The 13,822-nt window shown below is 40.8% G+C and overlaps 1 protein-coding gene across 7 annotated transcripts in view; it reads left to right on the top strand.

Moving 5' to 3' along the window:
- The window catches only part of PLXDC2 (plexin domain containing 2), a 330,127-nt gene that overhangs the window by 255,807 nt on the left and 60,498 nt on the right, over nucleotides 1-13,822 (top strand). For all 7 annotated transcript variants that reach the window (XM_039331379.1, XM_039331380.1, XM_039331377.1 and 4 more), the window contains one exon: nucleotides 2,116-2,197. In XM_039331379.1, the coding sequence (XP_039187313.1) occupies nucleotides 2,116-2,197 (82 nt within the window). The remainder of the gene's footprint in view (nucleotides 1-2,115; nucleotides 2,198-13,822) is intronic.

Below are 13,822 nucleotides of genomic sequence, written 5' to 3'. Positions count from 1 at the left end.
AAGAAATATTTTATATTGTTGGCCAGTAGAGTAAAATTACCTATATCTGTTGATGTTTAAATCAACACAATAATATAATGGTGGATATAATGTGCTATATATTTATATTTCTACTTTACATGGTAAATCCCATGTTTTTCACAAAATGTCAGTATTATATAGATACTAATCTTTGTGTATCTACATTATTCTTATATATAAATCGATTTCTTATATAGTCATTTCTCAGTCATTTGTTTTTTTTTCCATGTGTGTGTTTATGTTTGTAATTGTAAGTTTATTCATACAATTTAGTAGGTTCATACTTTTTGATAAAATAAAATCTTCTCAAATATTACTTTTGACCAAGCTACATTAGGCTGATTTGCACAATATATTAATCCATGGGTGACATACCACTGTGAATAGGTTCAGAAAATATGTTAAGTGAAATCTAACAATAAGGCATTATGGAATGTGAATCTAATTATAGTTTAATATTTTAAGTAATAGTATATATGTTGATTTTTTATGTACCATCTTTCTGCAACAAGATACATTACCTGTGCTGACTACAGGAACATGAGCATTAATTTTCACTACTTTTTACAAGTACACCAGGTTGGAGGCAGCCGTGATATACTTTCTCTAGGGATCTTATTTTGCCTGATTTTGTTTGGAGGTGACATGGAATAATCAATAGTGTGCTGGTCTTAAATTAAATGTACAAAAGTTCATAATGCAAACACCATGATAGAGCTCACTGTTTCATCTTGAATGAACTTCGCGCATCTCACAGAGTAAGCTACATTTACATCATCGGGCCCCCTCTATTAGGGTGATAACAACTGAAGCTTCTTAAATACCTGTTCCACTAACTTTCCTGGACATTTTTATTCATTCAATTCTTCTCAGCAGCTATGTTCACAGGAATGGGAAAAAGACAAACAGTGATAAAATCAATGTCACAGTGCAAGCCTTGCCTCTTTTGTACATGTGTTATGCCAGTACATACACATTCAAAAGTGTCATAACTAACAGTATGATATTGTTTTCATCATTTTGACAAAAGCAGTGGGAGCTTGCAGATACCCATGGAATTACAGAGAAATGCTATAGTCTTTGAGATAAATTGAGGGGCTTTGAGAGAATTATATCCATAAAAGAGAGGCAAACTTGGTTCAGATGTTAGTACCTTCAGCATTATATCAGAATACTGATCCTCATAATTTTTAAGGTGTAATTTGTAATATAGAACTGTGGATAGCAACTGATCCCTTCTTCCATCTATTTTCTTGATATTTCCACTGTCTGGTTGGTTTTTTGTTTTGTTTTGTTTTTGCAGCTTTATTATAGGTTTACTTACTTGATTGATTGCCATAAGTTCTGTATTTGGTACTCTATATTTGTTAAGGTACTGATAGCCATCTGCTTGCCCTGCTCATATCATTAATATATATCTATATATGACACTTTGCTATCTCAAATTTCTTACATTGATTGAAACAAAGCTTCATCAAAGATCTCTGTGGAATTTGTTTGTTTATTCATTTCAAAAGTGAAAAGGTAATAGATGCACCTAGCAGATCAAGAGGTCTCTGTCAAAGGTTGGCCATCCATTGTGGATATTGATGTGAGAAAATGTAAACAACAAAAGAAGTAGACAAGCTTGGAATGGAAATTGCTCATAACTCATCTGAAGAAAACAGATTCAGCAGCTGAACTATTTTTAATCCAGTTATGGCTCTTTCACAGTTTCCTAACCTTTTCGTTATGTCCATCTGTAAAAAACATTATGCTATTAAACAGACATAAAGAAACAAATAAAGAAAGTTTTATAGCAGAATGGCAGATTTAGGAGCTATACAAGATATGACAAGCTGTAGGAAGGCATTACAATTACAATGGGATCAAAACTAATTGTAGAAGATCAGTCTGTAGGAGATGTATTTATCTCCATAGTGTGTCCTAGCGGTTTCAAATTATTGTTCTCCAACCATTTTTTATTTCCTTTGAAGAGAATAACTTCCTGAAAAAACTGATTGTAGAAAATCTTGTTAAGATGAACAGTTTATTTTTATTTGCTTGGCCCTATGTGCATGTACATTTTATTTTTATCTTATTATCTTTTTACAGCTTGTCTTCAGTTTAACAGGTGTGAACCCTGTATCATGTCTCAGATTGGCTTCAACTGCAGCTGGTGTAATAAACTCCAAAGGTAAGAAGGCTTTTTACTCTTAGCCTTTGGTACACAGTGGCCTTGAGAACAAATCCATTTTTCCTTTCACCCATAGAATAAATGGGTTCTTTTAATTGAGCTAATTTATTGCCTCAAATTTCTTTTGACCTTTTCAGTTATGGTAAGAGAAGTTATACGGTTCCTGTCTCAGATTCCCAAGAGATCTTAATTGGTAGCCAGATTCTTCTAGCATAATTAACACTCAGAAAAAAATATTCCTTGCCATGCTTGGTGGGAGTATCCTAGAATTACAGGATATTGGCAAAAAGTATGAAATATATTTGAAAGTGCAACAGACTGTCCATTAAATCAGTAGCCAACAGTGGTTCTATGGGTTAAATAATAAGCTTTTATTGTAAACATAGTGCAAATGTTGTTTGTTAAAAAAATTAAATATTAAGTTATATATGGATGTATGTAGCTAAAATTAAAGAAAGGCTAGAATGAAAGAGGATTATAGCCCAATGTTTCTAGAATTTGCCTAAATGAAAAAAAATGTGTTCAGAATATAAGTTATATGTGGCTACTTATTAGGATTTCTTATCCAATTATAACACCTTAGCTTCAGCAATCAAACAGAAGCATGTTCCTTTTATTTATGGAGAGGGGCAATTGGGGGTAGGTGTCTAATGTTATTGGTGGCTACCATAGTGGATTAGTAGAAGATTCCACCTCCATCCCATCTATGTAATGAATTTTTAATTCATTTTATTGTTAACTTAATGTTTTAACTTTGCTGCCCACTGTTTTCATCTTTTGATTTTTAATTGTTTTATATCGTAATTTATAACATTGCGAACTGCCCAGAGTTGCCTGATAGTAAGATGAGTGGCATATAAAATAATTAATTAATTAATTTAGGCCATTTATTTTGAATAGTTGATGACATACAAACACTTATTCCCGTCTTTTTGTAAAAAAAATAAGTATCAAAACTAAACCTTTGAAAAAAAGATTAAAATATCATCATGTAAATGCACTCTAATATGCACGCAATTGGATTTAACACTTGTATAACAATAAAATTTGGAGGTGAAGTGTTATCTGAAAGAATCCACAAGGAATATTTCATTCCTACATTCAGTGTGATAGACCACAAACTGGTAATAAATAAGTGCATTCAACATAATGAAATAAATGCTTTAGAATATTTTATAGTGCCCCCTCTATATATAAATCAATTTTTTCATCATCATGCCTTCATTAGTGATATAATACAGAATTCACTCATCATAATTTAATCTGTCCTTGAATACATCTCCAACTGTCTTATGCAATATGTTTACACATTTTATAAAATACTCAATGAAATTCTATATGACTGAAATAGAGAAGAGATATTTAACAACACATTTACAAAAGAAGGCTTTTTGGAACATCAGATTGAATACAGTCCATATAAAAGGCATATATTGGACTTTTTAAAAAATTAAAGAACTAATTATCACATGATTGAATAAGAAATTTGAAAGAAAGGCCTTTAAATATTGTGAAGTATTTGCATTTATAAGATATGTCTCATTTCATCAAAGATATATTAAGGATGACTGGAAGGAATTAACTCTGTACTTTAACTTGCAACAGGAAGAATCAGGAATGTACATAACAAATCATAACAAGCTATAATTCTATTAAATACTCATAAAAAATTGACATCTAATATATTGGTATAATATTCCGGAAAATTTTGAAAACTATTCCTGAACATTTAAATTTGTCTTTGGGCCTGTTATGGCATTTTTGTTTTCTTGTTTAAAGTTCAGCTCTTATGCGATTGTAAATAATGGTGTATATAACTCTTCAGAAAAAAAAACTTATAATTACAAGTTCGAAAGTTTCAATATTTTGCATAATGTAGTTGTATATGTTAATCAAGGTCAGAACAGGTTATACTGGTGGATCTATTCTCATATTACTGATGCAAGGATCTTGTCAAAACATGAACATAAAAAAAAATTAATGTTCCTAGACAGTATCATAAAGCTTTCTGTTAAGTCCTTCGCGAAATGGCAATGACACGAGAAGCAGTTGTAGTTCTCAGGAACCTCTTTATTTCTGTTCAGCATACTGGTTACAAGACGCCGACAACGCCCAAATCTCCCTGCCCTTTTTATAGGTGATTCCCGGGCCAAACTGCAACATTTGGCGCGCTTGCACTCGCGCATGTGCGCAAGTGCTGGCTCAGGACATAACATCCCTTCCCCCCCGGCTAAGACTATGATCATACAAATAATAATATACAACCCCATACTAGCTTTGTACCAGTTATCCCTTTTGCTTGTATTGTTTCCCAGTATTCTATTTCCTATGTGTACAGGAATACTCTCTGTTAACGCTGTTTTGCCAGTAGGGTTACAAAATCTTCTAAATACTTAGGAGATCTTTTAGCTCTCTGTGACCTCCTGACTTCTGGGTACCTTCCAAGTACCCCTTGACTGAGGGGTGATGTATGCTTGTCTCCCTTGCTAGGCCCTGGTGATCCCCAAGGACTGTGCTCCAATGCCTGGCCTGCTTGCTTGCCCACCGGGCTCGTCAGGCCAGGGCTTCTTTCTCTGTTTGACCTGGTTGTCCTGCCTGGCTGCAGGCTCTCTGGCCCTCTTAAGTGACTGTCACTATTGGGCAACTCTGTAGAACCTCCCAGGTCTGTCCTAGACCTGTCAAGAGGTTGTCTTTCCCCATGTTCCCGTTCTGTACCTGGGCTTGCTGGGGTTTCAGTACTGTCCCAAAACTCAGTTGTCCCCTGAGTAATGCCAGAGGTGTTGTAGTCGGGATTCGGTTCCTCAACCACCTCCCTGTGTGCTTGCCCCCTTCTAGGGACAGGGGCAGTGTTGGGCCAACTAGACGGAATGTGTGCCAGCTCTCTTGCAGGGTGTGGGTTGTTTGGACGCTCCCAGATATCCTCCCTGACTGGAGTACTGAGTGATGTGGGTGAGTAGTGATTATGCCCCCGGGGTGACTCCCTGGCTGGAGTAGGTACTGGTGCCTGAGTTCTAGTTGGGCTCCATGAATTCCTGTTTGGAGCACTCACGGAATCTCGGAATGAGCTGTCTGTAGTTCCCTTGTTAATGATAGGTGGCAGCCCGCACTCTTCCCTTTGCCCAAAGGGGTCCCCCTCCCCCCTGGAAAAGAACCAGGAGTCTCAGTGGGAAGGTCCCGTCTAGTGCGGAGCTAGTCGATGTGTTGTCGCAGGACACGACCGTCGTCCAGAGAAACTTCGTAGGACAAAGGACCTGTGACCCTGGACACAGTGGCAGGGACCCATGAATGACCAGGCCCATAGTTATGAGTCCAAACCGGGGCACCCACAAGCAGTTGTCTAGGTGCTCTGGGGTGTGTGATTGTGGAAGGTAGTCTGTCCGGGTGCAACTGGTCAAGCTTGGTGGTCAGTTTGCACCCCCAACGAAGTTCAGCTGGGCTCCTCCCGGTAGAAGTGGAAGGTGTAGTGCGATAAGAAAGGAGGAAGTCAGCCAACCTGTGATGCCAGTCTCCATAGGTAATTTTCTTCAAAGCGTCCTTGGTGATGCGAACCATGCGTTCAGCCATACCATTGGTGGACAGGTGGAAAGGCACAGAGGTGGCATGACGAATCATGTTGGCCTGTAAGAAAGCTTGGAATTCGGAAGAAGTGAATTGAGGGCCATTGTCAGATACGAGGACATCAGGAAGCCCGTGTGCAGCAAAAATCCCCCTCAGTACTTGAATAGTCTTTGCAGTGGTGGTGGAAGAGACAGGTACAACCTCAAGCCATTTTGAATGGCTGTCAACCAGGACCAAGAAGAATTGACCCTGAAAGGGCCCAGCGTAGTCAATGTGCACCCTAGACCATGGAGACTGTGTTTCCTCCCATCTATGTACAGGAGCTTGGGGCATTTCAGGGCGTGAGCGCTGACAAAGGTGGCATGCATGCACCTTAGCCTCAATGTCTCTGTCTAACCCAGGCCACCACAAATGGCTGCGCGCAAGCGCCTTCATACGTACAATGCCAGGATGACCCTCATGGAGGGAACCTAAGACCCTAGTCCTCATTGAGGCAGGAATGACAACTCTGCTCCCCCAAAGCAGACAACCCTGGAAAGTGGATAACTCGTTCCTTTTGGACCAGAAACTCTGAAACTCAGTGCCTGTATAGCTCTCTGGCCATCCAGATAAAACCCAAGATAGGACACGAGAAAGTGTGAGATCTGTGGCTGATTCAGCAGCCACATCCCTGGCATCTAAAGGGGGCTCAGGCAAGGCCTGAATGAAGAGGATATTGATTGTTGGTGCAGGGTCAGCCTCTATTATTGGCAGGGATAATCTAGTGAGGCCGTCAGCATGGCCCATTTCTTTCCCAGGTTTGTGAAATAAGGAAAAATCATAGGCAGACAGAAAGATAGACCATCTCAGCATTCTGGGGGAGATGATTTGGGGAGTTTGTTTATGTGTGGTAAACAGCCCCAACAAAGGCTTATGGTCAGTGAAGACCGTGAAATGCCTGCCATATAGGAAATCATGGAACTTTTTGATTCCAGCAACAACAACTAAAGCCTCCCTGTCAATTTGAGCATAATTTCGCTCTGCTGAAGACAAGGTTCTGGAGTAATATGCAACAGGAACCTGAATTCCATCCGGTCTGAGATGGCTTAGTACAGCTCCCACCCCATCAGGAGAAGCATCACAAGCGATGCACACAGGACGGCACTCATTGAAATGTGCAAGCACACTGTTAGAAGTGAGTAAGGCCTTAACCTCATTGAAACTTGCTTCGTGTTTTTGTGACCACTGCCACACTGCCTGTTTGTCCAGGAGCCTATGAAGAGGCTCGGCTACACTAGCCTTGTTTGGAAGGAAGGAGTTGTAAAAGTTCAGAAGGACCAGAAAGGCCTGTAGTTCGGCCTTGGACTTTGGCCTTGTTGTTGTTGTTAATTGCGAAGTCGTGTCCGACCCATCGCGACCCCATGGACAACGTTCCTCCAGATCTTCCTGTCCTCTACCATCTTCTGGAGTCCATTTAAATTCACACCTACTGCTTCAGTGACTCCATCCAGCCATCTCATTCTGTGTCATCCCCTTCTTCTATTGCCCTCAATCTTTCCCAGCATTAGGCCCTTCTCCAGTGAGTCCTTCCTTCTCATTAGGTGGCCAAAGTATTTGAGTTTCAACTTCAGGATCTGGCCTTCTAAAGAGCAGTCGGGGTTGATCTCTTCTAGGACTGACCGGTTTGAACGCCTTGCAGTCCAAGGGACTCGCAGGAGTCTTCTCCAGCACCATAGTTCAAAGGCCTCAATTCTTTTGCGCTCAGCCTTTCTTATGGTCCAACTTTCACAGCCATACATTGCAACTGGGAAAACCATGGCCTGGACTATACGCACTTTTGTTGGCAGGGTGATGTCTCTGCTTTTTAGAATGCTGTCTAGATTTGCCATAGCTTTCCTCCCCAGGAGCAAGCGTCTTTTAATTTCTTGGCTGCAGTCCCCATCTGAGGTGATCTTTGAGCCCAGAAAAATAAAATCTGTCACTACCTCCATTTCTTCCCCATCTATTTGCCAGGAATTGAGAGGGCCGGATGCCATGATTTTGGTTTTCTTAATGTTGAGTTTCAAGCCAACTTTTGCACTCTCCTTCTTCACCCGCATCAAGAGGCTCTTTAGTTCCTCTTCACTTTCTGCCATTAGAGTGGTATCATCTGCATATCTTAGGTTGTTGATATTTCTCCCGGCAATCTTAATTCCAACTTTTGATTCATCTAGCCCTGTCTTTCTCATGATGTGCTCTGCATATAAGTTAAATAGGCAGGCGACAGTATACAGCCTTGCCGGACTCCTTTTCCAATTTTGAACCAATCAGTGGTTCCGTGTCCAGTTCTCACTGTTGCTTCTTGACCCGCATATAGGTTTCTCAAGAGACAAATGAGATGGTCTGGTACTCCCATCTCTTTAAGAACTTGCCACAATTTGTTGTGATCCACACAATCAAAGGCTTTAGCATAGTCAATGAAGCAGAAGTAGATGTTTTTCTGGAACTCCCTAGCTTTCTCCATGATCCAGCGTATGTTGGCAATTTGATCTCTAGTTCCTCTGCCTCTTCGAAATCCTGCCTGTACTTCTGGTAGTTCTCGATCCACATACTGCTGGAGTCTAGCTTGTAGGATTTTAAGCATAACTTTACTAGCATGTGAAATGAGTGCAATGGTGCGATAGTTTGAACATTCTTTGGCATTGCCTTTCTTTGGAATTGGAATGTAAACTGACCTTTTCCAATCCTGTGGCCACTGTTGAGTTTTCCAAATTTGCTGGCAAATTGAGTGTAGCACTTTTACTGCATCGTCTTTTAAGATTTTGAATAGCTCAGCTGGAATACTGTCACCTCCACTAGCTTTGTTGTTGCTCAGATTTTCTAAGGCCCATTTCACTTCACATTCTAGGATGTCTGGTTCGAGGTCAGTGACCATCTCATTGTGGTTATCTGGGACATTAAGCTCATTCTTGTATAGTTCTTCTGTGTAGTTTTGCCATCTCTTCTTAATCTCTTCTGCCTCTGTTAGGTCTCTGCCATTTTGGTCCTTTATCATGCCCATCTTTGCATGAAACGTTCCCTTCATATCTCCAATTTTCTTGAAGAGATCTCTGGTCCTCCCTATTCTGTTGTTTTCTTCTATTTCTTTGCATTGTTCATTTAAGAAGGCATTCTTATCTCTTCTAGCTACTCTCTGGAATTCTGCATTCAATTGGGTGTATCTTTCTCTTTCTACTTTGCCTTTCGCTTACCTTCTTTCCTCAGCTATTTGCAAAGCTTCCTCAGACAGCCATTTTGCTTTCTTGCATTTCTTTTTCTTTGGGATGGTTTTAGTTGCTATCTCTTGTACAATGTTGCGAACTTCCATCCATAGTTCTTCAGGCACTCTGTCTATCAGATCCAGTTCCTTAAATCTATTTGTCACCTCTACTGTATATTCATCAGGAATATGATTTAGTTCATACCTGAGTGGCCTAGTGCTTTTCCCTACTTTTTTCAATTTAAGCCTAAATTTTGCAACGAGAAGCTCATGATCTGAGCCACAGTCAGCTCCTGGTCTTGTTTTTACTGACTGTATAGAGCTTCTCCATCTTTGGCTGCAGAGCACATAGTCAATCTGATTTCTATGTTGACCGTCTGGTGATGTCCATGTGTAGAGCCGTCTCTTGGGTTGTTGGAAAAGAGTGTTTGTTATGACCATTGTATTCTCTTGACAAAATTCTATTAGCCTGTGCCCTGCTTCATTTTGTACTCCAAGGCCAAACTTGCCTGTTATTCCGGTTATCTTTTGGCTTCCTACCTTAGCATTCCAATCCCCCATGATGATAAGGACATCATTTTTTGGTGTTAATTCTATAAGGTGCTGTAGGGCTTCATAGAACCGGTCAATTTCATCCTCTTCAGCACCAGTGGTTGGGGCATAGATTTGGATTACTGTGATATTGAATGGTTTGCCTTGAATTCGAATTGAGATCATTCTGTCATTTTGGGGATTGTATCCCAGTATTGCTTTTCCTATTCTTTTATTGACTATGAAGGCTACTCCATTTCTTCTGAGGGATTCTTGCCCACAGTAGTATACCTGATGGTCATCTGAGTTAAATTCACCCATTCCTGTCCATTTTAGTTCGCTGATTCCTAAGATGTCGATGTTCAGTCTTGTCATCTCTTTTTTGACTACGTCTAGCTTGCCTTGATTCATGGATCTTACATTCCAGGTTCCTATGGAGAAAAAATCTTTACAGCATCGGACTTTCCTTTCACCACCAGATATATCCACAGCTGAGCGTCCTTTCGGCTTTGGCCCAGTCGCTTCATTCTTTCTGGCGCTACTAGTACTAGCCCTCTGCTCTTCCCCAGTAGCATATTGGACACCTTCCGACCTGAGGGGCTCATCTTCCAGCGTCATATCTTTTTGCCTTTTAGTACTGTCCATGGGGTTTTCATGGCAAAGATACTGGAGTGGTTTGCCATTTCCTTCTCCAGTGGATCACATTTTGTCAGAACTCTCTGCTATAACTTTGGCCTAGGAACATGCATAATAGCTTTCAATTTGGATTCAGCAGGGTGAATCCCGGTAGCATCAATTTTGAATCCCAGAAAATCTGTAGAAGGCACCCCAATTTTACATTTGTCCTTCTTAAGTTTGAGGCCCGTTTTCCTGAACCTCAGCAGGACAGCCCTTAATCTCCCAGCTAAGTTGTGTGTAGAGTCTCCAGCAATTAAGACATCATCAAAATAGGGGCAAACCCCTGGTATACCCCGTACTGTGTTTTCCATTATGCTTTGGAAAATTCCAGGAGCAACATTTACTCCAAATTGTAACCTCTTTACCTTGAATGCCCCCCTGTGGGTCACAATGGTTTGAGCTACAGCAGCATCATCATCAACAGGCAACTGTTGATACGCCTGAGCTAGGTCAAGCTTTGCAAAAACACGCCCCCCCTTGAGGGAGGCCAGAATATGACTGACCACGGGAACAGGATAGGCATGTTGCTGCAATTCCTTATTCAGAGTGCATTTGTAATCTGCACAGATGCGAATGTCCCCATTTGCCTTAAGAGGCGTGACAATGGGGGTCTCCCAAGGACTGGAGTCGACAAGTTCTAAAACTCCTTGCTGAATCAATTTGTCCAATTCGGTGTCAATTTTACCTTTCAAGGCAAAAGGAACCCTTCTTGCTTTAATTCTAATAGGGGTGACATTTAATTCTAATAGTGGGGTCTAATTTCAGTGACACAGGGGGTCCTTTGTATGTGCCCAGCTGTGGGCTGAAAACATCTGCAAATTCTTTGCAGACTTCTTGTAGGTCTACTGTTTGCAAGCTATTGAGCCCTGTGACGTATATTCCCAAGGCCTCAAACCAATTGAGTCCTATGAGACTCGTTCGCTCACCCCCTACTACTATTACATCTAGTGGACCTTCAAAATCCTTATACTGTACATTAAGGGAGGCCTCCCCCTTAACACACACTCTGGAGTTTTGAAAGTCTGTTAACACAATGTCGGAAGGCCTCAGCTTGGCCTGAAATCCGCTGCCAAAACAAATCTTCCTAAACGTGTGCATGGAAATGATTGAAAGTGCAGACCCCGTATCCAGTTCCATAGCCAATGGAACCCCTTGTAGCTTCACTTTAAGTGACAGCTTTTTCTTAATGGGCTTGTGTGTGCCTGTCCTATAAATGCTTCTTCGTGAAGTACAGAAACCCACCCTGTTTTGGCTGGGGACCCTGGTATCTTTCAGGCGCAATTCTTCCCGAGGTTGTACCTTCGGACGGCCCAGACACACAGCTGCAATGTGTCCCTGTTTTCCGCATGTCCTACAGATAGCGGAGCGGAATCTACAGTCGGTCCTCTTGTGGCGACCTCCACAACCGAGGCACTTGGGGAGAGCTGAAGAGTTTTCCTTCTGTTTCCCTTCTCTCGTGGGGTAGAGATGGTCTACTTCATCGTCAGGATCCTCCTCGGGGTTCCTTTGGACTCCTTCCTGGTGCACGGACACAGCTTCTGGAGTGCTTCTGATCGGCCTCATGTTCTTGATGGCGCCGCCCGCTGCCTCTTCTGCAGTAACCTCTCTCAAGGCATCTTGGAATGATAAGTCTTCTTTAGCGAAAAGCCTCTGCTGCAATTCTCTATGCCTCAGTCCGCATACAAATCTGTCTCTCAGCCGTTCTTCTAGATCCTTGAACTCGGAGTGTTTAGCGGCTTTTCTCAGCGCAGCAATGTATTCTTTGGCTGATTCTCTGGGTCGCTGATCCCTCTGTTCAAAGGTGTGGCGCCAAGCGATGACGGACAACCTGGGCTGGAAGTGTTCCTTTAGTAGTTTTTTGAGATCTTTGTAGTTAACAGATTCTAGAGGTACAGGTGCTGCTATGTTTTCAGCGATTTCAAATGCGTCTTGACCGCAAACGCCCGGGACCGTTGCAATGCCCCGGGCTCAGGACATAACACTTTCTAATTCAGTTATTCTCAATATCATATAAAGTGCCACCAGTTTTCAATGTTCCACTTTGTGTCCAGTAGGAATTTTCTGACTTACTCAGCCTTTCCTAAGTTGGTCTGGCCACAGCATTTGTATTTTTGACATTCAGTATGGTATCAGGAAGAATAATTTGAGAGTCACAAAATAAATGGAATTTAAGTAATAATTCTGTAGGTTTAATTTAAAAAAAAATAATATTCTTAGCTGCTGACGTTGTTAGCATGAATGAATTTAACTGCTGCACTGTTATGTAAACCAAGCTGTGTTGCTGGTTGTTCTTGTTTTAAATGCTGTTGTACTTTTAGCTTTAGAAAATAGATTTGGAAATTCTACTTGTTAATGATAGGATAATGGCAAAGGAGGGAGGAAAGGCCTTCAGTTTTTCAAAGGTTTTCCAGCAATCTAATGAGGCTCTGGGGGACATATATAATGAAGGACCAAAGGAAGGGGTTGTGCCATTCAAAGGTTATGAACACACCTAACCGTACTTTTCTCTGACTACTCCTTTGATGTTGAATCTCCTCTCCCCATTCATAAAATGGGGAAGTTCACTTTCAATTCTCTGGAAAAAATAAAATTTGAGGCATCAGTTGTGCTCACAACAGAGGTATAATGAAGGTATAATTGCCAACCTTTTGGCAGTTGGCCCCTCTTATGGCAAGTACATGCTAATGCAACTTTCCTCTCTTCTTTTTGGCGTAAGGTTGTAAATGCTTGCTCTCTTCACTGCTATTTTCCTACTAATAGTGATGAGGATTAGCCTAGTAAAAGTGAAAGTAAGTGATAAAAACAACATGCCTACTCGATGGTGATAGGTAACGGCCTGATGCAGCCTAGGAAGCCAACAAACATACTGCAATTAAATTAGATGAACTGAGATTGCATAAAGCAGATTTCCTATAATGGCTGGGAATTATTGAGACAGAGGTGTGATGTATTGGAATTTTGAAGTTAAAATAAACTACATTGGGAGAGAAAACATTTAGTAAAGTTGTTGTAGAATAACATACAAATCTAGAAATGTAATAAAGTGCACTTTTAATATGCTGATCAAGTGGTGTAGGTGAACTTCACATACAGTTTGTTTTACACAATCCAGAATCAGAAACTGCATGAGAATGAGACCTATTCCCAGATAAGGAGATATTCAATTGTATTAATATTCCCTTTGTACAGTAATTAAGGAGCTAAAATATCCAACCATCTTCTTTTGCAACCTGAGTGAATCAGTTTTCCTAGTAAGCAACATTTTTCTTTTTTTTAAGGTGCCAGGAGAAAAAATAATAATAATCACTCAAAGTTACAAAAAAATGATATCTGGTTATTTGGAAAGCCATCTTGGCCAAGTCTCTCCATGGTAGAGGGGAAGGTCAAAAATGTCAAGAAGACAGCCACAACCAGGGTGATCATAGCCCTACCCAATGTTTATGTGCATTGAACTAATGTTACCACCATTTTGACTCATACCCCCCTACTCACACACATATACACAAACACACACACATGGCATATGAACACTCCTGATCTTCTCCCTAGCTTTACACAACTGTGAGGTAAATGAGTGACATGGGGCATTTAGATACAATGTTTTTCTTTAGATTATTTTTCTTCTCTAAATCCATTAAAAT

Source organism: Crotalus tigris, unplaced genomic scaffold (assembly GCF_016545835.1).
Source record: "Crotalus tigris isolate CLP2741 ecotype Arizona unplaced genomic scaffold, ASM1654583v1 scf7180000024437.13266115, whole genome shotgun sequence".
NCBI classification, from domain to species: Eukaryota; Metazoa; Chordata; class Lepidosauria; order Squamata; family Viperidae; genus Crotalus; species Crotalus tigris.
The sequence above is the reverse complement of the archived record's forward strand: the minus strand, read 5'-3'. Positions and strand labels throughout refer to the sequence as shown.